The following is a 27,112-nucleotide window of genomic DNA, read 5'->3' on the forward strand; positions in this document are numbered from 1 at the left end:
GAATACTTCTTAGAGAACCAGCACATAATAAGTTCAAATAAGACACAGATAAGAGTTTAAAGCACAATTACGCACATTTCCATACTGGAAACATCGAAAGAATGGTTTCAATAATATCTTCAATGCAAATCTTTAGATCAAAAGATAGGAAACAATAATCCAAACAAATGTGAAAATCATCTTACTTACTTATAATACCACATAAAACCAGAAGGAGAGTAGCTGTGTGATTGTTACTCCATTGGAGGAAAAAAAACATACTAGGTTGTGATGTGAATAGCCTGGAGAACAAACAACATGCACAGTATACATAGAAAGATCACTGGTGATGGAGAGTGTGTGAAGAGTGGTTTGGATTATCTGGTATTCTACCAGGCATGTGAACAAAATGCATAATATAGTTACCGCAAATGTCTTAGCATCTCTCTGTCTGTTCCAACAGCATCACTGTAATTGATAAAGAATAGTTAGATGGAATTGTGAATAACACTGATGTGTCTTGTGACTCAATTAAGGTCGTGAATAATAATAGCTTCACTAGTGGTAAAGTTGGACTAGAGAAAATCAACATTTACAGAAAGGAAATCAAGAAGTTCAGAATAGTTGGTGGCATCAGAAAATGACAAAGACAAAAATTTAAATATAAAGTAGAGGATTATTCGGATAACTTGAATCCAGTTAGTGTTGAGATCTATGATTGTAATACTAGTAACAGTTCTTCAGGTGGCAGTGAGTTTGAGGCCATCTGGTGTGAGATAAAATCTAACAAGATCAAATACATAATGAAGTAATCTTGCAGATGTGGTGGACTGGTGGCCAGTGATGAAGAAATGCATCACCAAATAAAGATGATAGGTGTAAAAAGAGTTAATCATATTAGGGAACTTTATTATCCAAAAATTGATGTAGCAGTAAAATCTCATGAAAAGAATGAAACTGAATTTATTGAGCTGTTGCAAGACAACTTCCTCAAGCAACACGTAACAGAAGGAATTTGAGGTCAAAGAGTGTTAGATTTGATTATAATGTCAGGGAGTGTTTCAGTTAAACATGTAACTATTCTGACTCTGGTTGGTGACAGTGATCATGCAGTACTCATTTGGGAAGTGACTAGGTTTATGAATGTTTCTTTCGGCAAAGGTTATATTCTGAACTACAAAGCAGGAAATTATGACCACCTGAGGAGTATACTGAGTTCAGTGCAAATGTATTGGTTGCTGGATGGGAAAAATATCGACAGTGCATGGGAAGCATTTAAAAAATACTTAAATGATGCAATATCAGAATGTGTGTCCGGAGAGTTCGAAGAATAAATGGGAGTCATGGATGTATAATCTTATCAAGCAAGAGATTCATAAGAAAAGGGTGATATGGAAGGAATACCATGTACATAACGATGATGTGCATAATGAAAATTATAAGCAGCAGGCCAGAAGAGTCACAACTGTTGTACGGACAGCTAAGTTTGAGTATGAAAAGAAACTGACTCTCCAAGCCAAAGATAATCCAAAAGAATTCTATTCGATATGCTGCAAGTAAAAGAAAGAATGAATGTGAAAGAGCAGCTCTAATGAATGCAGATGGTGTGACAGATGCAGAAGATGTTTGTTGTTCAACTAATGAGTGCCCAATAATAATATATTTTGGTTTACCGATCAAGTGTTGATCAATTTTATTAACTGAACCAACTAGTTTCGCCACACTTATCTGTTGGCATCTTCAGGGCTTACATACAGGTTTAAACAATCTTACAATTATGCATAACTGCAACCTGACAAGAATAACTGTAAAAAACTGACTAGAATAATTACAAATAAAATAGTATCGAATGTGAGTGAAACACGTATTGCGTGTACAAGATCAGCTAGCTGTTGCTGAGGAACTTTCTGTAGTTTGTATTAACGTTCATTTCTTCCGTTTTTAAGGTTCTGATTAGGGTTTTCCATATCTCTGGGAGTATTAGGCCTTGATTTCTGTTAAGGTTGACAGCAGAATGGGCGACTGTGGCTGCCTCTTTGAAAATTCTTGAATGGAAATCTTCCTCTAAGTAAGGGGAACAGCTTTTGTCCCACTCGATGACATGGTTAGTTGTGGAGAAATGAGACGATAGGCCAGAAATGTCCTGTCTGTTGTTTTTGACATAGCCAATGTGATCCTTTTGCCTGATTTCGAGGCTTCTCGAAGTCTGTCCGATGTAGCTAGAGCCACATGAGCATAGAATATTATAAACTCCAGCATATTTGTAGAAAGGATGGTTGTCTTTTGGAGATCTTAGTAGTTTACTAATAGATTCTATTGGTTTGAATGTTACTCTTATTTTATGTTGTTTGAGGAGATTGGCGAGCTTGTTGGAGATGCCACTTACAAACGGAATTGCAATCGTTTTTATATATTGAATATCTTCTTGTTCTCTTTGTGGTGGTTCGGAGAAAAGGATTTTATTGACTAGTCTTCTTGGATATCCGTTCAAGTACAAATTGTTGGAAATAAATTTTAACTCATCTTGAAGGGTCTTGTTGTCCGTTGTGATGCGAATTGCTCTATTCTTTAACATGTGTACAATGCTGAGTTTATGTGAGATGTGGTGGGAGGAGTTGAAATGTAGGTAGCGACTTGTATTGGTCGGTTTTCTGTACACCGATAGATTTATACTGCCATCAATTTGTTTTTTGATTAAGATGTCTAAAAACGTTAGTTGTTTTTCTCTTTCAAGCTCCAGAGTGAATTTAATAGAATGATGGAAGGCATTGATCTTTTTGAGGAAATCATATATGTCATCTTTGTTATTGTTCCATACGATGAAGATATCGTCCACATATCTAAACCAAATTTTAGGTTTAGGAAAAATTTGCGATAAGATTTTGTTTTCTAAGTCTTCCATAAAGAGGTCAGCACATGAAGGTGAGAGTGGGCTCCCCATTGCCAAGCCTGTTAATTGTTGATGGATCTTATTTTTCCAAGAAAAGTAGTTGGAGTTTAGGCAGTGAGCAAACAATGAGGTTATATCTTGTGGGAACAAGGTACTTAAGATGTCAATGACCTCTACTATAGGAACATTTGTAAAGAGAGAGGTGACATCTAAGCTGGCTAGAAGATCATTATCCTATTATAGCTTAGATGTCACCTCTCTCTTTACAAACGTTCCTGTAGTAGAGGTCATTGACATCTTGAGTACCTTGTTCCCAGAAGATATAACCTCATTGTTTGCTCACTGCCCAAACTCCAACTACTTTTCTTGGAAAAATAAGATCTATCAACAATTAACAGGATTGGAAATGGGGAGCCCACTCTCATCTTCATGTGCTGACCTCTTTATGGAAGACTTAGAAAACAAAATCTTATCGCAAATTTTTCCTAAACCTAAAATTTGGTTTAGATATGTGGACGATATCTTCATCGTATGGAACAATAACAAAGATGACATATATGATTTCCTCAAAAAGATCAATGCCTTCCATCATTCTATTAAATTCACTCTGGAACTTGAAAGAGAAAAACAACTACCGTTTTTAGACATCTTAATCAAAAACAAATTGATGGCAGTATAAATCTATCGGTGTACAGAAAACCGACCAATACAAGTCGCTACCTACATTTCCACTCCTCCCACCACATCTCACATAAACTCAGCATTGTACACATGTTAAAGAATAGAGCAATTCGCATCACAAACGGACAACAAGACCCTTCAAGATGAGTTAAAATTTATTTCCAACAATTTGTACTTGAACGGATATCCAAGAAGACTAGTCAATAAAATCCTTTTCTCCGAACCACCACAAAGAGAACAAGAAGATATTCAATATATAAAAACGATTGCAATTCCGTCTGTAAGTGGCATCTCCAACAAGCTCACCAATCTTCTCAACCAACATAAAATAAGAGTAACATTCAAACCAATAGAATCTATTAGTAAACTACTAAGATCTCCAAAAGACAACCATCCTTTCTACAAATATGCTGGAGTTTATAATATTCCATGCTCATGTGGCTCTAGCTACATCGGACAGACTTCGAGAAGCCTCGAAATCAGGCAAAAGGAGCATATTGGCTATGTCAAAAACAACAGACAGGACATTTCTGGCCTATCGTCTCATTTCTCTACAACTAACCATGTCATCGAGTGGGATAAAAGCTGTTCCCCTTACACAGAGGAAGATTTCCATTCAAGAATTTTCAAAGAGGCAGCCACAGTCGCCCATTCTGCTGTCAACCTTAACAGAAATCAAGGCCTAATACTCCCAGAGATATGGAAAACCCTAATCAGAACCTTAAAAACAGAAGAAATGAACTTTAATACAAACTACAGAAAGTTCCTCAGCAACAGCTAGCTGATCTTGTACACGCGATACGTGTTTCACTCACTTTCGATACTATTTTATTTGTAATCATTCTAGTCAGTTTTTTACAGTTATTCTTGTCAGGTTGCAGTTACGCATAATTGTGAAATTGTTTAAACCTCTATGTAAGCCCTGAAGATGCCAACAGATAAGTGTGGTGAAACTAGTTGGTTCAGTTAATAAAACTGATCAACACTTGATCGGTAAACCAAAAAATATTATTATTTACTAATTTATGATCAAGAAAATAACCTTCATAATGAGTGCCCATTTTGCTAAAAGCTATCAACCTAGTGTATGCAACATTGAGTTGACTGCTACCTCTTCACTGAATGAAGAAACTCAGGTGTAAGAGGAGAAGAATTCAGCAATAGGGACTGACAGAATATCAGCACATCATGTTGGAGGCTTAATGGATTTTTTACAACACTCAAAAAGAATTAAAATAGAATTTAATACTTCCTATATTTCGTCCTAGTCACTAGGACATCTATGGGGATTACAAAAACAATTAATGTAACATATACACAAATAACAAACAATACTAAGCCCAACCATGTGGGTGACACTAAAGTCCTATCTAGGTAGCGCCCTCTAAGGGCAGTAGTAGGTGGCCTGGAATGTAAGGTGGGAACTCTGGTAATGAGTGTTTCCCAAATCTTCGGAAGCTTAATGCAACCATATTTATTGAGATTTGGTTGGTTTTTGAGAGCTGCTGCTGCTTTTAAGAAAAGTCTCTCTTTCTTGAATTTGCTATGGTGGAGCATGGTGGTTTTCTTCCATGATAACCTGTGGGTGGTGTCCAAAACATGGTCAGCCAAGCCTGAATGGCCATAGTTGTGTTTGAAGATGTAAGACTTGTGTTCCTCTAGACGGATGGATGCTGATCTGCCTGTCTATCCAAAGTACGCCAGCTTACAGGAACAGGGTACTTTGTAAACTCCAGGCAGAGAGAGAGGAGGGAGCTGATCTTTCGTAGAATGGATAAGGGTAGCCAGTTTGCGGGGGTTTTTATATGCTGTGTGTAGATTGTACTGTTTTAGTATCTTGGCTATTTTTTCGGATGTGCCACGGATGTAGGGTATGGTGATGGCATTTTTAAATTCTTGTTGACGAGAAGGACGGGGAATGGGGGAGGAGTTGATTATTTTTTTGATACTGTGATCGCTGTAGCCATTGGAGAGGAAAGTACTGTGTATGTGGTTAAGCTCAGTAGTGAGGGCGGTTCCGCTGGAACAAAGATTGTGGGCTCTCTTGGTAAGAGTTTTAATAATGCCATATTGTTGAGAGGGGTGGTGGTGGGAGAGTTTGTGAATGTATCTGCCTGTGTGTGTGGGTTTTCTGTATACGGTGAAGGTAAGTGTATCATTAGGCAGGCGTGTGACTAAGGTGTCTAGGAAGGGTAAACAATTGTTCTTTTCCTTTTCCATAGTGAACTGGATTCTTGGATGTAGACTATTGAGATGACTGAGGAAGGAGTCTAACGTGTCTGGGCCATGAGGCCCAATAGAGAACACATCATCTACATATCTTAGCCAGATAGAAGGTTTGAGTAGGGTTGAGTCTATGGCTCGTTTTTTGAAATCTTCCATATAGAAATTGGCAAGGGGGGGGGGGGGTGAGAGGGGGGAACCCATGGCAGTTCCCTCTATCTGCTTGTAGATTTTGTTGTTCCAAGAGAAATACCCAGAGTTAATTGCAAAGGAAAAGAGATCTATGATGTCAAAGGGAAAAACGTTTTCCAAGAGAGATAAGGTGTCAATTAAGGGAATATTGGTAAACAAAGAGGAGATATCAAAGCTTACCAATATGTCTGTCTTCTTCAAGGTTAAATTTTCTGTGAGGGCTTTAAAGTGGGTCGAGTTTTTTATATAGGAAGGGGACCTTCTGGTGAGGGGGATCAGAGAGTTGGCCAGCTGTTTAGATAGTCTATAGCAAGGTGCATTGGTAGCATCTACTATAGGCCTGAGTGGGGAATTGGGTTTGTGGATTTTTGGTAAACCGTATATTCAGGGGGGGGGGGCGGGAGCGGAAAGGTTTAAGTTTTTTCGTGACATCAGGGGGCCAGGAAGATACTTTTTTGAGTAAAATTTTTAGTTTCTTAACTTGTGTTTTTGTGAGGTCGTGTTCTAGGGGGATGTAAGTAGCGCATTCGCAGAGGATAATGTTCATTTTACGATTGATTTTACGATGTACCAGTGAATATAATCGTAAAATGAACATTATCCTCCACGATCGTGCTACCTACATCCCGCTAGAACACGACCCCACAAAAACACAAGTTAAGAAACTAAAAATTTTACTCAAAAAAGTATCTTCCTGGCCCCCTGATGTCACGAAAAAACTTAAACCTTTCCACTCCCGTCCCCCCCCGAATATACGGTTTACCAAAAATCCACAAACTCAATTCCCCACTCAGGCCTATAGTAGATGCTACCAATGCACCTTGCTATAGACTATCTAAACAGCTGGCCAACTCTCTGATCCCCCTCACCAGAAGGTCCCCTTCCTATATAAAAAACTCGACCCACTTTAAAGCCCTCACAGAAAATTTAACCTTGAAGAAGACAGACATATTGGTAAGCTTTGATATCTCCTCTTTGTTTACCAATATTCCCTTAATTGACACCTTATCTCTCTTAGAAAACGTTTTTCCCTTTGACATCTCAGATCTCTTTTCCTTTGCCATTAACTCTGGGTATTTCTCTTGGAACAACAAAATCTACAAGCAGATAGAGGGAACTGCCATGGGTTCCCCCCTCTCACCCCCCCTTGCCAATTTCTATATGGAAGATTTCAAAAAACGAGCCATAGACTCAGCCCTACTCAAACCTTCTATCTGGCTAAGATATGTAGATGATGTGTTCTCTATTGGGCCTCATGGCCCAGACACGTTAGACTCCTTCCTCAGTCATCTCAATAGTCTACATCCAAGAATCCAGTTCACTATGGAAAAGGAAAAGAACAATTGTTTACCCTTCCTAGACACCTTAGTCACACGCCTGCCTAATGATACACTTACCTTCACCGTATACAGAAAACCCACACACACAGGCAGATACATTCACAAACTCTCCCACCACCACCCCTCTCAACAATATGGCATTATTAAAACTCTTACCAAGAGAGCCCACAATCTTTGTTCCAGCAGAACCGCCCTCACTACTGAGCTTAACCACATACACAGTACTTTCCTCTCCAATGGCTACAGCGATCACAGTATCAAAAAAATAATCAACTCCTTCCCCATTCCCCGTCCTTCTCGTCAACAAGAATTTAAAAATGCCATCACCATACCCTACATCCGTGGCACATCCGAAAAAATAGCCAAGATACTAAAACAGTACAATCTACACACAGCATATAAAAACCCCCGCAAACTGGCTACCCTTATCCATTCTACGAAAGATCAGCTCCCTCCTCTCTCTCTGCCTGGAGTTTACAAAGTACCCTGTTCCTGTAAGCTGGCGTACTTTGGACAGACAGGAAGATCAGCATCCATCCGTCTAGAGGAACACAAGTCTTACATCTTCAAACACAACTATGGCCATTCAGGCTTGGCTGACCATGTTTTGGACACCACCCACAGGTTATCATGGAAGAAAACCACCATGCTCCACCATAGCAAATTCAAGAAAGAGAGACTTTTCTTAGAAGCAGCAGCAGCTCTCAAAAACCAACCAAATCTCAATAAATATGGTTGCATTAAGCTTCCGAAGATTTGGGAAACACTCATCACCAGAGTTCCCACCTTACATTCCAGGCCACCTACTACTGCACTTAGAGGGCGCTCTACTTAGATAGGACTTTAGTGTCACCCACGTGGTTGGGCTTAGTATTGTTTGTTATTTGTGTATATGTTACATTAATTGTTTTTGTAATCCCCGTAGATGTCCTAGTGACTAGGACGAAATATAGGAAGTATTAAATTCTATTTTAATTCTTTTTGAGTGTTGTAAAAAATCCATTAAGCCTCCAACATGAAGCACATGAGCTACTAGAGTGTTCAGCTGAACTGGCTATTCCTTTAACCAGGTGATATATAATTTGAGTCTTCTCAGAATAGGTAAGATCCACAGGAATGGAAAGAATATCAGCACAGGTGCTAAAAGAGTGTTCAGTTGAATTGGCTATTCCATTAACCATGCTATATAATTTGAGTCTTAGAACAGGGGAAGATTCCACAGGAATGGAAAGAATGTATTAATCCCATTGCACAGGGGTGGTGCAAAGACCAATGTATACAACTATTCATCAATTAGTATCTCATGAATGGTGTGAAAAATTTTGGAAAAATTGGTTATGGCTTACGTTCAGAAATGAGTTGATAGAGAATCTGTACTTAGTAAAGAAAGCATGGGTTTACTAAGGGAAGGTCATGTTTTAACAACTTGCTCACATTCTGTGGTAATGTTGCCATTGAGTTGGACAAGAGGAATGGATGCATCATGAGACTTTTGGATTACAGAATATTAGTGTGGATAAGACAAAGGCTGACTGATATATCAAAAAGTGGTATACAAGGGATTGAGTCTGCAAGATTTAAGGTAACCAGCCAGTGGTGTACCACAAAGATCAGTCCTTTGTCCACTGTTATTCAATCTGTACAACAGTAACGTTGGAAGGATTTGACAGATTGACATATAGCTATTTCCTGATGATTCAAAGATAGGGTATTCAGGAATGCGGTGCATGTGCAGTACTTGAAGAATGATATGAGTAAGCTGGAATTGTGGGTATGGAAAAATGGATGACAGTTCAATGTCCGTAAATGTAAAGTCATTCACTTTGGCATGATTAGATGTACAGTGTCATGTTATATTGGTGGTATTATGCTAGGAGAAACTGTGATTTGGCTAGAGATCTTGGAGTGTTAGTGGACAGGAAAGTAAAGTTCAGAGGCCATGTAGCAAAGATTGCAAATACAACTCAAAAGATAATTACAATGCTGAAACGAACTTTCATGAGCAAAGATAAGGATGTCATTTAGCCTCTTTGCAGGGCCCTCATGGGACCTCACTTCTTGGACTATTCTGCATGGTCTGGTCTCCTGGTAACTGTTCAGATTCTGATACAAAAGTACAGCAGAATGATATCAGAATTGTGGAATACTGATTATGAAGACAGATTGAGAATGTGCAGACTGCAGTGTAGATTAGCAAATGGGAGAAAGAGCGATGTTATGATTGAGACTACAAACTACTGAAAGGATCATACAGGATTTCAGATGATGAAATTTTTTATTTTATGGAGGATGGGGAAAGGACAAGAGGACATCCTTGGAAGCTGAGAATGAATACCACTGAGAAGTGGACAAGATCTAGATTTTTGTCTCATAGAGTGGTGAGTGAATGGCAATGATGGCCATTGAATGTTGTGTGTACAAGTGTGAATGAATTCAAGAACAAGTATGACAGCAAATGTATGTAGTATGTGGCCTTCCTCGATGAGTCCCTGACTCCCTGGAGGTCTCTCTTAATAATAATAATAAGTTGGACACTCCCTGACATATTCATCTCAAAGATGTTACCTCTCTTTGAGAGAAAAAATGTCACTGAGTGTGTAAATGGGAAAAGTGACATGAGTGGTGATCAAAGAAAGTAAAAGTTGGGCTTAAGAAAAGCAGGTGTGGTATGGTAGACTGGATAAGAAATGAATAGCAGTGGAGATGAAACATTAATCAAACTAAGGCCATGTATTTGTGAATTGGAAAATGCCTTTTTTACACATGTAATTTATTTTGCTTTGTTTTGTGATTTTTGCTGAAGTTACTTTGAAATTGAGGGGGATAGAATACATAGCAAGTAATGGATTCCTTAGTAAGCCATACAAAACTCAAGAACTTCCATAATCATTCTTTCTTTTGCTAGCTACATATCGAAAGAACTCCTTAGGATTCTTTTTCGCTTCATTAGCTAACTGCTGTTCATACCTCTCTTTAGCTACCCACACTAACCAAGTCACCTGCCTTAACTGGTCTTTGTAGTCCTCATGGAATTGGTTATTTCCACTTCTCTTATGCTGCCTCCATAATGCCCTTTTTCTCTGTATCGCATGATTAATCTCTTTATTCATCCATTTCACACAATCTTATTTAACCTTCTCACCCTTGGAATACATTTAGACATTGCATCTACTAGATAGTTTTTGAAAAATCCCCCAAACTGAATTGATTTCTTTTCCAGCTAACTCCTCATTCCATGCTACACCAGCAAGCTGTCTCCTGAGATCTTCATAATCACCAAAAAGTACAACAGTCCTCTGCATTCTAAACACTTACCTCTAGTTCAACCTCTGCATACAGTAGTGAACATCATATCAAAAAGGTTTAGCCTTTATACAATTACCCCTAAAATATACAAACATGATTCCTTCCTAGGAATTTTTTGAGGCTTTAGAAAAAGCAACTGACACAATGAAAAATGAAAAGTTGGTCCTTGTTGGGGATCTAAATAGTAGAGTAGGAAATGATTGTGAGACATACAAAAATATTTTGGGAAAATTTGGAGAAAAGAGCAAAGCTAATAATAATGGCAAATATCTGTTGGATTTCTGCTCAGGACATGGACTGGTTATTACTAATACCATGTTCCAACATAAAAATGTTCACAAATTCACATGGAGAGAAGAGGCTAGGAATAAGAAAAGTCTCATTGACTATGTTATTGTTGATAGTGATGTTTTCTCCCTGGTGCAGGACGCCAGAGTGTACAGAGGATTTGAAATTGGAAGTGATCACTATTTAGTCTTGAGCAGGATAAAATTGAATTTCATATTGAAAAAAATAACATGTAAGAAAGTTTTAAAGCAAATAAAAGTTGAGCAGCTCTCAGATGTGAACTGTAGGCTAAAATACACAAAGATTATTGAAGAAAAAATGAAAGAGTTTGAGAACAGGAATCAAACCTTGGAGATTCAGTGGCAAACTCTGAAGAAAACATTGATTGATTCTGCCAGAGAGGCATGTGGTGAGGTTACCTGTAAGGATAAAAAAATCAGAACTCCCTGGTGGACACAGGAAGTTAAAGAGGCAGTGAAGGAAAAGAAGAAAGCATACCAAAAGTTCCTGTCAAATAAGTCAGCTTGTGCTCTCAGAGAATATAGAAACAAATGCAAGAATGCTAAACACTGTGTAAAACTAGCTAAACAAAAGTCATGGGAGGACTTTGGCAAGAATATAGAAAATAAATATCAAGAAGGTGGCAAAATATTCTGGAGGTTGTTGAAGAAGCTTAAGAATGGAGGAAAGAGTGCTGTAAAAGGAATTAGAGATGATAAAGGTGACATGAAAACGGGAGAAAAAGATATCCTTGAAGTATTGAGTAAATACTTTGAAAAACTGCTAAATGAAACAAGCAGTGATGACAGCACCATGGTAAAAAACACTGACCAGGCATGCAGTCAGGAATACATATCCATACCAGAAGTAGAAAAAGCCATCAAAGGCTTGAAATGTGGAAAGGCAGCAGGAGTAGATGATATTCGACCAGAAATGCTGAAGTATGGTGGTATAAGAGTCTTACCATGGCTGCACTGCATAGTTCAGAAAGCCTGGACAGAGGGATGAATTCCCGATGATTGGAGTACAGCTCTCATAGTACCCATATATAAAAAGGGAAATAAAACTGCATGTGAGAATTACAGAGGTATTTCCCTACTGAGTGTTCCTGGCAAGATCTATGCAAGTATACTTGAGAAACGGTTGAGAAGAATTGTGGAAGAAAAGCTTGGTGAAGAACAAGCTAGATTCAGGCCAAATAGAGGCTGTCTGGATCAGATCTTCACTTTACGACAAATAGTCGAGAAAGCATGCAAATATAACAAAGATCTGTATTTAAGTTTTGTCGATCTGGAAAAGGCATATGACAAGGTGCCAAGAGAGAAGCTATTCAATACGCTGCAGTTATATGGTGTCAATGGGGCATTATATCAAGCAATACTTAGTCTTTATTTGAGTTGTAAGTCAGCAGTTAGAATTGAAGGAAGTACAGGAAGATGGTTTAATGTTAAATCTGGTGTGAGACAAGGATGTACATTATCCCCTCTGTTATTCATTATCTATATGGATCACATTATGAAGGAAAGTGGTATTAAACATGATATCAAAATTGGAGATGTTAATGTCAGCTCTTTTGTGTACAAGACAGTGTTCAAACCAGTTTTAACTTATGGATCTGAGAGCTGGGTCAGAAGTAAAACACTTGACCAAAGACTAGAGACCACAGATATGAGAGTCCTGAGAAAGATTATAGGCGTGAACAGATGGCATCAATGGCAATATCATATTAAAAATGAGGATATTAGGAAAGAACTTGACATTGTCAGCATCCAGGAATGCGTTAGCAGAGCTAATCTTAGGTGGTATGGTCACTTAAATAGAATGGGAGAGAAAGATTAGCAAAACAAGTCTTCTCTGCCAGGTTGGCAGCAAAACGACCCAGAGGAAGACCAAGATATAGGTGGATTGATACGGTACAAAGTGCTTTAGACGATAGAAATATAAGATCTGATAATGTTGGAGTCTTGACAAGTAACAGACTGATTTGGAGGAAAATTGTAGATAGGAAATTAATAATGATGTAATTTTTTTCATGTAGTACTATCATATCCTGTACACCCCTTGAGGGTACATGGCAGGAATTTGATGATGATGATGATGATGATGATGATTCCTTCCTAAAACCTATAGCAGATACTACAGATTCCCCATGCTATAAATGAACAAAAGAAAGTTAGCTGGCTCTCTAACCCCCACACTGGTCATAACTGCTTGTATTAAAAAACACTATTCAATATTCGAATACTCTATCCTGTATTAAGAATTTAACGTTAAATAATACAGATATTTTGGTTAGTTTATATCACCTCACTGTTCACCAATATTCCCTTAAATATCGCCTTATCACTTATAAAGAATTTTCCTCCTGATATTAATGATCTGTTTTCTTTTGCTATCCATTCTGGATATTTCTCTTGGAAGTACAAAATTAGTAAACAGATAGAAGGTACCTCCATGAGTTTTCCTCTCTCTCATCCCCCTTGACTCAACCCACATCAAACCTTCTATCTGGTTAAGATATGTGGATGCATTCTCCATTTGGCCTCATGGCCAGATATATTAGACTCTTTTCTCTCTCACCTCAATAGACTTCACCCTAGAATCCAGTAATCAGTATATTTATGGCTAAACTAATAATAGTTTAGCCTTTCTAGATATCTTGGTAACATGCTTACCCAATGATGTGACTTGTCCTTTTCAGTATACAGGAAGCCCACCCACACAGGTAGATATATTCACTTTCCCATCATCACCCACTCACGCTCTCAACAATATGGTATCATTAAAACACTAACCAATAGAGCCTATAAATTTTGTTCCAATGAGTCCACCCTTACAACAGAACTTAATCATATACACTACACCTTCTTATCTACAGTTCCCATAGTATCAAAAAAATAAAATAATACATAAATAAATCCTTCTGGCAATCCTCGACCTTCTCTTCAAAAAAATTTAGCAATGTTATATTCATCCCCTATATCTGCAGCATCTCAGAAAAAATAGCTAGAGTCTTAAAGAAATGCAATCTCTGCATGGCTTTCAAGTCCCAATGTAAGCTTGCTAACTTTATTTGTTCTACTAAAGATCATCTCCCTCCTCTCTCTCTCTCAGTGTGCCTGGAGTATATAAATACCGTGTTCCTGAAAGTTTGCTTAATATGGACAGACAGGAAGATCAGCCAACATCCATATGGAAGAATACAAAAAATACATTAGCAGTCATGACTATGGTCAATGGCACTGCTACTAGCAACAGCAGCAGCTGTGTGCGTGTGTGTGTGTGTGTGTGGCTTTTAGTTTTTTATACTGTACAAAACAATTTATAAATGAAAGAATATTAACTCTTTCTTCAATAAATTACTATTTTTTTCATTAAATGACACAACAGAAATCTTTGTTCTCCAACCAGAGTTTTAAATGGGCTCCTTACTTATTAATTTATTTATTTTTATAAAACTCAGTACTTTCATTGGCCTACTAAGTTTTCATCCTCTTCCATATTGAAAGGTTCTGTGATACTACCAGTACATACGAGTGGACAGACTTATGTGTTCGTCGTACATGTTGTTTATTTCTTAACGGTATATATTAGAACACAGAAAATAAGTAAATAATTAATTTATTAACTTATTGCTGATATTTCGCTGGTGATATAACGCATCTTCAGAGCACAAACCACAGTTTGTCACAATACGTGAGACTATAACAACATAGTGTAATCAATGGACAAGTTAAACAAAATTGTAGCAGTAACACAAAGAATAGAGTCCTGATTTTTGGTGCCCTCTATCTAAAAAAAAAAAAAAATTGCAGCTATCACATAAGACTAGAGTCCTAAACAGAGAAAAAAACTGGTACTAGTTTTTTCTTAAGATGACTGTCTCCCAGATTTTAGGCAAATTTATACAGCCATATTTGTTGAGATTTGGAGTGTGTTTCAGGGCTTCTGTTGCCTCTAAGAACAATCTCTCCGACTTGTAAGAGCTTCTGTGCAGTACTTTTGTGTTCTTCCAGTTGATCCTGTGTGCAGGGGTATCCAGAGCATGGTCTGCTAGGCCCAACTTGCCATAGTGATAATGCCGGACGTATCTTTTGTGTTCACTGATGCGGACGTTCACAGTTCTTCCTGTTCGACCGTAGTAGGCTTGATTACATGAGCAGGGTACTTCGTAGACTCCTGGATGTAGTAGAAGAGGAATGCTGTCCTTGGGTGAGCAGATAAGGGTTGCTAATTTGCCACACGGTCTGAATGTGGTGTGTAGTTCACCTTTATTAAGAATTCTTGCAATCTTTTCAGATGTGCCTTTAATGTATGGGATGGTGACTGTTTTGTTGTAGTTCTCTGTGGTAGATAGTGGGAGGGGTTTCTTAGGGGGTGTTTAGTATTTTGTTTATCTTATGGGGATTATAGCCACCGGCCAAGAAGGTGTGGCATAAGTGAGCCAGTTCAGCAGCAAGAGCATTGTCATTGGAACAGATTGCTCTCGCTCTGTGGGTTAGCATTTTTAAAATGCCATATTGTTGAGAAGGGTGATTGTTTGTGTAAATATCTCCCTGTATGTGTGGGTTTTCTAAAAACCTAAAATGATAAGGAACCATCTGGAAGACGTGTGATAAGTGTATCCAGGAAGGGCAGACAGTTATTAACTTCCAGTTCCATTGTAAAGTGGATTTTTGGATGTTGGCTATTTAAATGCGCTAAGAATGTTTCCAATGTCTCTAGGCCATGTGGCCAAATAGCAAGCACCGATACAAAGTTAATAACGGAAAAAAACTCACGTACAAAGATTATTTAATAGTATAATTTTTGCCTGTGTGTCACAGGCATCTTCAGTACATTAAGCTCAAATTAAACAATAACTGACAATTCCAAAAAGCGCCACCTAAGTAGCTGGTGTAAGATAACTAAAAAGGTCAATAACTTTCCTAAAAAAAAAAAAATTAAAAAAATAATATATAAAAAAAAAATTTTTAAATCAATACAATAAAAAGTTAGGAAAGATTAGCTGATTTGTAAAGTACTATCTCCCATAAAGGGGATAGACGTAAGCCATCGGATCTGTTTAAGTTAGGAGAATGAAGTAGAGTTTCACATGCTTCTTTATAAAGGCATTCCATGAGAAACTGACTTTTGTGAAGAACTCTTGTCTTTCTCCAATGAACTCTATGTCTAGTGAAGATGGCATGTTCTGCAAGTCCAGACTTTTCAGGTTTAAAGTATTCAATATAAGATTGGTGTTCTTCTAGCCGAATAGAGGCATCACTGATGCCTTGTACATAAGGGACAGTGAACGTATAGCAAAAGTTTTAAAACCACTGAATATTTTTGTTGCCTTTCGACCGTTTAGAAAAATCTCCACCTTTTTCACTTCTCCTAAGGACAAGCTTCCACATCTTAATCATCCAAGTGTCTACCAGATTCCATGTTCTTGTGGATTATCTTATTTCGGACAAACGAGAAGATCTGCCTCTATTCGGCTAGAAGAACACCAATCTTATATTGAATACTTTAAACCTGAAAAGTCTGGACTTGCAGAATATGCCATCTTCACTAGACACAGAGTTCATTGGAGAAAGACAAGAGTTCTTTACAAAAGTCAGTTTCTCATGGAACGCCTTTATAAAGAAACATATGAAACTCTACTTCACTCTCCTAACTTAAACAGATCCGACGGCTTACGCCTATCCCCTTTATGGGAGATAGTACTTTATAAATCAGCTAATCTTTCCTAACTTTTTATTGTATTGATTTTTTTTTTTTTTTTAGGAAAGTTATTGACCTTTTTAGTTATCTTACACCAGCTACTTAGGTGGCACTTTTTGGAATTGTCAGTTATTGTTTAATTTGAGCTTAATGTACTGAAGATGCCTATGACACACAGGTGAAAATTATACTATTAAATAATCTTTGTACGTGAGTTTTTTCCATTATTAATTTTGTATCAATATGTCTACTCACCGTATACCTCTTTTAAAACTTAAATAGCAAGCACACCATTAAGAAATAAACAACACATACCAGTATATACATTGTACTAATGTTTCATTAAAAGGAATACAATTTTCTGCTTTTCTTTGGCTACTGCTAAATTTTCTGCTAAACGACGTTGCAGCTGTAGATGCTATAAAATACAATTTTACAAAAAATTATCAGAAATGTATTTCTTAAATTCTTTCACTGATTATTATTATTATTTCTTTTAGTTCTATATAATTTTATAGGTAAAGAACTAACAAACTAAATACAAAAAATGAATATTCCTTGATTTGCTGATTTAAAAAAAAAAAAAAAAAGTTTATTTTATATGCTTATTTAGACTTAGGGTCGGTTATAATCATTACTTGAAGATTTAATGGCTTAGCAACACAAGAGATAAAAGAAGTATTAATCAATACTTCCAATATTTTGGCAAAGTCAAATTGCCATCAGCAGGAAACACAGAGCAATGATATGTGTATGCAGGCACTAACATTGGGTAAATGAGGTTGAAGTTGAGCCTAGAGTACTAAAATGGCACCCTGTGGGCCAAATTGGGCAGTCTTGGCTATTGGGCCAAAGATCTCAGGCACTTCCTGAGATCTTTGGGTCAGATTTATGTGCTGACTCATTTTTGCTGAGGTTCGGATAATTTCTCAGTGCTGAGGAAGATTTAAGGAATAGACTTTCATATCTGTATTTGCTGGGGCAGAGTAGAGTGGCCTTCTTCCAGCATATCCTGTGGTGGGTGTCCAAAGCATGCTTCAGCAAGTCCAGAATGGCAGTAATGGGGGAACTGGATATAGTCCATTATTATAGTTTAACATCTGACCTCCATGGAGTTAGAGACTCATCATGGAAGGTATACACTGTCACACACAAAGCTCATCCAACCATACCTTAAACTGATTCAATGTGTTTACATTCATAACATATTCAGGCAATGCATTCCACTCAGCAACCATTCTCCATGTAAAGATCCTTCGCCTTACTTCTCTGCTCACACACTCCTTATACACTTTCCAGGGATGGACTCTTCTTTTATCTCTCTCTCTCCCAATCTATGAAAAATTTCTGCCATGTGAACCTGATGACAACCCCTGAATAACTTATATGTCTCAATCGTATTCCTCTCCTTCTCTTATTCATGACGCTTTGCAATTCCCGTTCTCTCAATCTGTCCATGTACTCCACATTCCAAAGACCACTGACCACCTTTGTGAATATTCTCTGGACCTTTTCTAACATATCTTCATCACCATGAAAACCTGGTGACCAAATCTGTGCACAATAATCCATATGAGGCCTGATCAAGGCCTTACACAATGGCATCATAACCTCTTTATTTCTGCATGTCAAGGTCTTTCACATCATTGCCATTATCTGAAGTGATGTCTTCAAAACTTGTGCAATGTAGTAGTGGAGCACAAGGACCTGAATTTCAGGTTCTTGTGCTCCACCACCAGATCTCTCATCTCCTCTACATCCTTTAAAGTTTCCCCACCAAGTGTATACTTTGCATCCCATTGGTTGTTTACCAAATTTCAAACTTTACAATTTGCAACATTGATCTAACAGTTCCACTTACCTGTCCATTCATACAATCTATTCAAGTTCTGTAAGGCCATAACATCTGCTTGACTCTGCATTGTTCTACCCAATTTTGCATAATCTTTGAACAGCTGCATATCACCAGATAAACCCATCCTAATATCATTAGCATACAAATTGAACAACAATGGTCCCTAAACTGACTACAGTGATCAGTTTAGGGATAATCCCACCCATTTCAATTTCTTTAACAGTTTGTTGTGCATCAAAAGCTTTTGCAAAATCTAAGTATACCACTGTATATGCATCTCTCATGTCCAAGATATCTGTTACCTTGTCATAGTACAATAGAGAACAAATCAATATGAACACTCACATTTTAAAGAAAAATTTTAATTTCGCAAGAAAATAAGTACGAAAATTAAACTCGAACTTGACCTAATAATTTATATGTGCTCCTCTGTTCCTAATAAGTTCATTAATTCTCTTAGGCATGGACACATTTTTCTAATTTCTGCATCTTGAAACCCTACTTTTATAATGGATTATATTAAGTTATCCATTGTATCACAATTTAATTTTCCAAGTCTTTTTTGCTATGGCCTACAAATGTTTGACTGGGTTAATGTCAGGAGAGATACCTGGCCACTGAAGCAATTTGATATTATTTCTGAGGAACTCTTTCACTTTTTTTCAAGTGCACCATGAGATCCTGTTGGAATATGAGTTCTTTGTCATTCCGGATCTGTGGGATCACTCTTTTCTCCAATATTTTTATGTATTGGTCACTTTTCATCATATCATCAACAGGCACAAGTGATCCTGTACTGGCAAGACAGCCCCAGAACATCTTTTTAGTTGGGTGTTTAGGAGCTTGTTGAAGGCGAGCAGGAGAAGTCTTCTCAGTCACTGATTTGAGAACATAGGATACGTGCTCTCCTTGGATATAGAAATGACTCTCATCTGAGAATATGACCTTCTTCCACTTCTCAATAGTCCAATCTTTGTACACTTTTGCCCACTGGAGCCTATTTTTTTGGATAGCATTTGGCAACAATTGTTTCTTTTTTTTTTGTCTGTGGGTAGTCCTCCCTGCTTCCAACAATCTGCGATGGACTGTCATATCAGAAACATTAATCCCACAAGCTACCAAGTCTCTATTTAAATCTACAGCAGACAATCTTGGATTCGTTTTGCTTTTCCTAACTAGTAAACGATCTTGAGTAAGAGTAGTTTTCCTTTTTCGTCCACATTTTCCTATTCTGTCAGGAGAAAAGGTACCTGTCTCCCTAATCTCTTTAAAATTGCCAACACCACACTCATTGGCAATTTGACTTTGAGTCATGGATGTGTGCATTCTTGGAGATGTATCCATTTTATAGCTACACAAAATGAATAAAACGCTACAATGTCAACTTGCTTACACTATTAAAAATGCACAATACTATTAATAAATATCACAGAGACAGTTAAGCATGCAGCACTCAACCAAAATAGTAAACTAAAACCAAAATCATTGTGAACTAAACTTCCAAACCAAAATTTGAATTAATCTGAACAAACCAAAATTCGGCTTGTTCGAATTAATTTGTTTGCTACTGTACATAAGTTAGTAAAACATGATCTCCCTACTGCTGTTATCAACCCATTTCTGTACCTTGTGATGAAGGTACTCATCAGTACCTTCATCACAACTCCAAATATACACATTGGCCTATAACTTGTAGCCACAGCCTCATCACAACCTTTATGCAGTGAAACAATTTTACCTTTTTTCCACTCTCTTGGAACCTATGCCGTTGTAAGACTCATTAAACAGACATGCCAATGCTACTGCAAATTCCCTTAAGACGTATGGTAAATGTCATCAAATCCTATCGCCTTATTGACATCAAGTTTATTAATTTCCTCATATACCTCCTGCTCACCCACAATTAAGCCATCCTCTCCTATGTCCTCTACGCTTGAATTTCTCATGATTTCACTCTGATGAAGATGAAACACCCCTATAATTTGATCTGAATACTTGATGTTTCTGCTGCTGTTACCATTCTACCGTTTTCATCCATTAACATCATCTTACCATAATTATTCTTACTTCTACATGCCACATAATTGAGAAACTGTTTAGGATTTTTGTAATGAGGGTTGCATAAGCCACATGACAGCACGCCCAACCTAAATGGGCATGTGACACCACTGGTAGAAAGGATTCAGAAATGAGTGATTAAGGTAGTGACAGGTCTGTGAAATGCTCCTTAAGAAGATATGTTCAGAGTAACCATAGCAAAGTTATTGTGGGATTATTTAATGAACACTTCATTAGTGTATATCATACTGGTGTGAATGATGCTGTGCAACATGTAGAAGGGAGGCAAGTATTAGGGGAATTAAAGGTGGAAGAATTAGAAGTGTATCAAGTGTTACTCAAGTTAGATGTTCATAAGGCTATGGAAATGGATGACATAACACTACATATTTTTAAGGAATGTGCAAAAGAGATAACTATGCCCTTGACCTAGTTATTTAATAAAAGTTATACTGTGGGGAATGTTTCTAAGGAATGGAAAGAAGGCAAAATAGTCATTACATAGTCATATAAAGTCATTATATATATAGTCATATACAGTCATTAAAATAGTCCCTAATCATTTGTTCCAACACTTTAACCACCTCTCTTTTAGGATAGTAATTATTATTTTATTAAAAGAGACCTCCAGGAAGTCAGTAACTCATTTGAGGGAGGCCATACTATTTGCATCAGCTGCCATACCTATTCTTGAATTCATGCCTGCTTGCACACACACACAACATCCAATGACAATCCATTCCAATCACGAGCCACTCTATGAGAGAAAAATCTTGGCCTCACCCCATTCTTAACAAGATTCATTGTCAACTTACAAGGATGCCTTCACATCCTTGTAAGTTGACATTCTGTATAATGTTTTCAGAAGTTTTTAACTCTTCATATCACCCCTCTTTCTCCTGTTTGCTAATGTCTGCAGCCTACAAATTCTCAATCTTTCTTCATAATCAGTATTTAACAATCGCAATATCATTTTTGGACATTCTCCTTTGCACTCACTCCAATGTATCAGAATCACCACAGAAACCAGGAGACTAGATGTGTGCAATAATCCAAGTGAGATTTCATCAAGGCCTTGTGAAGATGCAAATGATTTCCTTATCTTTACATGTCAAAGTTCATCATCGGATAATGGTAATGATGTGGAGGACCTTGGCATGCAGAAGCAAAGAAGTTATGATACCATTGTATAAGGACCTGATCAGGACTCATATGGATTATTGTGCACGGATTAGGTTTTCATGGTGATGGAGATATGTTAGAGGGAGGGTTCAGAGAAGATTCACAAAGGTGGTCAGTGGTCTTTGGAATGTGTAGTACGATGACAGAGTGAGAGAATGTAAATTGCTTAGCTTCATGAATAGGAGGAGGAGAGATATGATTGAGACCTATAATAAGCTGGTAAGGGGTTGTTATCAGGTTGACATAGAGGAGATTTTTCATAGAATGGGAGAGGGATGTAGAACAAGAGTCCATCACTGGAAATTGTTAGGGGTGAAGTGAGGAGCAGGTCCTTTGCATTGGGAGTGGTTGGCGAGTGGAATTCATTGCCTGAGTGAATGTAGACACACTGAATCAGTTTAAGACCCAGTTGGATTAGCATTGTGTGCGATAGTGTGTACCCCCATGATGAGTCTCTGACTCCATAGAAATCAGATGTTAAAAATAATAATTACAATTATTCTCTGAGTTGTATTTACAATTTTTGCTATATGTCCCTTGAACTTCAACTTCCTGTCTACTAAAACTCCAAGATCCCTAGCTTGATCAGTTTCTTCTAGCATAATCCTGCCAATATATTACAACTTGTTGGAAGTTTTTCCATTTGGTTATGCTATAAATTAAAGATCACTTCTAGATTTGGCTCCCACTGATGAGACCTCAATAAAGGTCGAAACAGGTCTGGGTAGTGATCCTTCCCATAATGCATAGCATTAAACATGTCTGTAAGGATACGTGCTTTGCATTACAGGATACTAAGGCAATTGATGTGAAGTCATTAGGCTTCTATATGCGAGTTGCCAAGTCCTGAAATTACTTCAGATGCAAACTTTGGTTGCCTTACACTTGGATAAAGGATTAAACCCAGAAAAAATTTCTTGGCATCTTTAATTTATATTACAACATTGGATATTTAATCACACCAAAGTGACCTTACATTTATTAGCATTTATAACTAACAGCCATTTTCACATGCCAACAATTCTAGCCTATTCAAATATAGATAGGCTAATCAGGAGAGTACTCCTGATTATCCTACCTATCTTTACATCATCAGCAAATAACTGTATGTCGCATGTCAAATCCTTCCCAATGTCATTAATATACAGACTGAATAACAATGGACCAAGGACTTGAAGACCATTACTGGTTACCTTGAATCTTGAAGATTCACACCCCCCCATACAAAACTTTTTAATATCTATTAGTCAGCCATTCTCTTATTCATGTCAATAGTCCATAAATTAATCCCCTATTTTCCAATTTATTATTATTATTACGTAACACCTTCAGGGAGTCCAACAACTCATTGAGGGAGGACACCTACTCTACAACTCTCTGTTTCCACCAATCTACCACTAGCAACTACCTTCATCATCTACACCGATGCCATCTACCACCGACCACCATCCCTAGTATTTTCACAGACAATCACAAACATCCATGCCCACGGTGGGATTCGAACCCGCAACCTTTTGGCTGGAGAGCGGATACTCTAATCACTCATCCAATCAGTCATCCATGCTGTATTCTGTCAAAAAACTTAACAAAATCCAAAAGTATCATGGAGTATCCATTCCCCTTATCTAACTCAGTGGTAACATTATTAAAGAATGTGAGCAAGTTGCTAAGGACTTGAAGCACATTACTGGTTGCCCTTCCCATGCTATTCATAGCAAAGTAGAATTCTCTGGCAACCCATTTCTGAATGCGAGTCCTAACTAACGTTTCCGAAATCAATCTTCACCACCACTCCTGAGATACTGATTGGTCGACAGTTTGATACATCAGTCTTTGCACCACCCTTGTGCAACAGGATTATCATACATTCTTTCCACTGCTGTGGAATCTTCCCTGTTCTGAGATTCCAATTACATAGCCTTATCAAAGGAATACCTAGTTCAGCTGAACACTCTTTCAGCATCTATACTGATATCACATCTGAATATTGCAGAATAAGATTCTGCAATATTCAGTTTTTGCAACAGCTCTAGTACTTCCAACTCATACACACGAGATTCTTCATAGTGAAGAGGTAGTGGCGAGTTCAATGTTGCATATACCAGGTTGACAGCTTTTAGCAAAATGGCTACTCATTAATTGAACAATCACTTCTGCATCACTCATCCACATACCATCTGCATTCAGTAATTCTTTCAAATTCCTTTTTTCTTTCTTTTACTTGCAGCATAATGATAGAATTCTTTTGGGTTGTCTTTAACTTAACCAGCAAGTTAAAGAGTTTCTTTTCGTACTCAAACTTAGCTTTCTGTATAACATTTGTGACTCTTCTTGCCTGCTGCTTATAATTATTATAACTGACATCGTCCTTATGCACACGGTATTCCTTCCACATCATCTTTTCCTTTCAAATTTCTTGCTTGATTAGATTACACATCCAACCCTATTTATATCTTCGAAATCTAGGGACACATTCTGATATCACATCATTTAGGTATTTTTTAAACACTTCCCACACACTGTTAGCATCTTCCCCATCCAACAACTGATACTATGTGCCGAACCCAGCATACCCCTCTCGTTATCATAATTTCCTGTTTTGTAGTTCAGCATCTTTTTCTGAATGGAACGTTCATAAATTTAGCCTCCCAAGTGAGTACTGATAATTATCAGTAGTTGTGATTATAATCACTGTCACTAACCGAAAGCAGAATAGTTATGTCTTTAACTGAAACCCTCCCCCTCTATTTGACACTATAATCAGATCTAACACTCGGATCATGAGTTCCTTCTGTACATGCTGCTTAAGGAAGTTGTAAATATAACCCATAATCGGGCGATAATTTGTTACATCTCTCTTGGAAACTCCTGGCAGACCCTGTCACATCAATCATTGCATTAACACCACTAAATGATACACTCTCATAAAGTAATTACTCAGTAATTTATTTCTTGAGCTTTCCACATCTCCTTATCATATCCATTTGTTAAAATTATCCTTCCACCATCATTCTTCCTTTTAATCACTACACAGCAAAGAACTCTTTTGAATTTCTTTTGGCTTGGAAAATCTCCTCTAATAATATGTTTTTTCCTTCTCTAGATTGTATGTATTTTCTCAAATCATCTGCTAACTTAACTTGTTAGGGTTTTGATGTGCTTTCTTCATCTTTTTTTTTTAGAACTCCATCTCTAACCTCTTGAGTCCACCACGAAGTTCTGGAATTCTCTCACATCGTCTGCTGACTTACTTGCTACGATCTTTTGATACGCTTTCTTCTTTTCCCCTTGAGTTCACCGTGAAGTTTTGATTTTTCTATCCTTGCAAACAACTTCACCATATTTCACTGGCTGAATCAATGTTTTCTTCAGAGTTTGCCATCAACTTCCAAGGTTTTGTTTTTGTTTTCAAATTCATTCATTTTTTTAAATAATATTTATACATTTGAATGTACTGTTTACTCTGAAAATGATATTTATTTTTATCCTGCTGAAAATTAGATAGTAAAGTAATCGCATCCTATTTCAAATCTAATGTATATTCATGAGTCTAGAACCAGTGTGAAGATATTCCTATCAAGTCACACATAAGCAATAAGCTATTTCTTAGTTATTATATCTTGACTCCATGTGAATATATGCATATCTTTATGATGAAGATAGCATTAGTAATGACTAGTCCATATCCTGAACAGAAAACTAGCAGACATTTACCATTATTAGTAACTTTTCCAAATATTCCTAAAACCATTTCTATGTGTCTGGTATTCATTTCACACACATACTGCTATTTAAATCTCCAAGAAAGAACAGATTTTTCTAATCTCAACTGCTTTTTCTGATGTCTTAAAAAATTTCTCCACTTCATTCTTAAGAAATTTCTAGTTCTTAAGAATAAAGTACAAATAAGTCCCATTGTTTAATTTCCCATTTTGATATTTGCAGACAGCACTCTATTTAAAACTGCCTGCTGTTCAAAAAGTTAATTCCCATGTTTATTTTTAACTGCTGTAGCTACTTCTTGAGTTTCCTGATCACCACTGACCAATTTTTTTTTTTTATCCCACACGCGAGAAGTATAATAACCTATAGCACATGCTTGCCGTGTTTGTGAGGTGCAGATAAGGGTTGAGAAAGAAGAAACCTACTGACATTCTTAAAGAGTAGTAGGTTCAAATTGTTGAGAAACACATCATGGGGAATTGCATTCCAGAGGACAGAGGTAGCTGGAATAAATAAAGAAGAGAAGAAACAAGTTTGACGAGTTTGCAGTTGTACTGCAAAGGGCTGTTGGACAGCTACTGCTCTTATTTTAACAGGCCTAACAGCAAGTGGAGGAATGATGTTTGCTGATTCACTGGAGTAGTGATCATGGAGGTACCTGTAGAAGAGAGACAGAACTGAAACACTGCATCTGTAAGATGGAGGTTGAAGTGAACCTGTGAGGGAAGGATCACCTATGAGCAGGATTCCTCTCCTCTGGATGGCATCAAGAATTTTTAAAGCCAGTTTTAGGTGCACCACCCCAAATGTGTGAACAGTATTCTAAGGATGGGTAGATTTGGGATTTGTATAGGGCTAGTAACTGGGTATAAAATATCTTCTTGAGTGGAAAAAAATGCCTCATTTTTAAGATGCTGAGATGCTATTGACATGATGTGTTTATGCCAAGAGAGGCTGAAGGTTAACGATATATGTATTACTGAGGATGAGCAAAGGTGAGCTGAGATCCCTTTTGTGAGCAAAAAGGCAGGTCTACATTTTGGTGTCAGTGAAAGTCACTAGGTCATCCTTGTCCCACTGAAGGATGGTATGGAGATCAGTGTTTAAGGCACTGGTTGCAAATAATCTTGATGCAAAGGATGTTTGGGAATTACATGGTTTATCAAACGAGTAAGATGAATGAAGAGTGCTATTGTCAGCAAAGTTATGGATAGGATTTGTAGTGAATGAGAGTAGGTTATTTATGTTTAAGAAAAAGAGAGAGTAGGCAAGAGAACAGAGCCCTGAGGCACTGATGACAAACACAAACAAAAGCCTTGGAGATGTCAAGAGTGAAGCACGCATTTCTCCAAACTTTTTCCATGGCACATGTCCAGTGGTGATTGATGCAGACTAAGATATCAGCCATGGATATGGATTGGCAGAATCCATACTGGTGATTGTTGATTAACTGGTGAGCTTCTAGGCAGTGAAGAAGTTGACCATTGATAACTTTCTCCATTACTTTGGAGGGGATTGAGGTGATGGCAATTGGTCAGTAGTTGGATGGTAGTCTTCTGTCTCCCTTTTTGGAATGGGTTGGATATATGTTAGTTTCCATGAGATAGGATAGGTGCCAGCTGAGTACAGAAGATTGAAGAGATGATAGAGCACAGGTGTCAGCACTGGGGCACAACATTTGAGTACAAT

General features: G+C 37.5%; 1 protein-coding gene across 3 annotated transcripts in view; it reads right to left on the minus strand.

Moving 5' to 3' along the window:
- LOC150096963 (VPS9 domain-containing protein 1-like) overlaps nt 1-27,112 on the minus strand; it is a 453,159-nt gene that overhangs the window by 246,225 nt on the left and 179,822 nt on the right. For all 3 annotated transcript variants that reach the window (XM_090408053.1, XM_090408054.1, XM_090408055.1), the window contains one exon: nt 16,961-17,023. In XM_090408053.1, coding sequence (XP_090264179.1) covers nt 16,961-17,023 — 63 coding nt within the window. The remainder of the gene's footprint in view (nt 1-16,960; nt 17,024-27,112) is intronic.

Source organism: Typopeltis vanoorti, chromosome 18 (genome assembly GCF_054136105.1).
Source record: "Typopeltis vanoorti isolate ZY-2024b chromosome 18, IOZ_Tvanoo_1.0, whole genome shotgun sequence".
Lineage (NCBI taxonomy): Eukaryota > Metazoa > Arthropoda > Arachnida > Uropygi > Thelyphonidae > Typopeltis > Typopeltis vanoorti.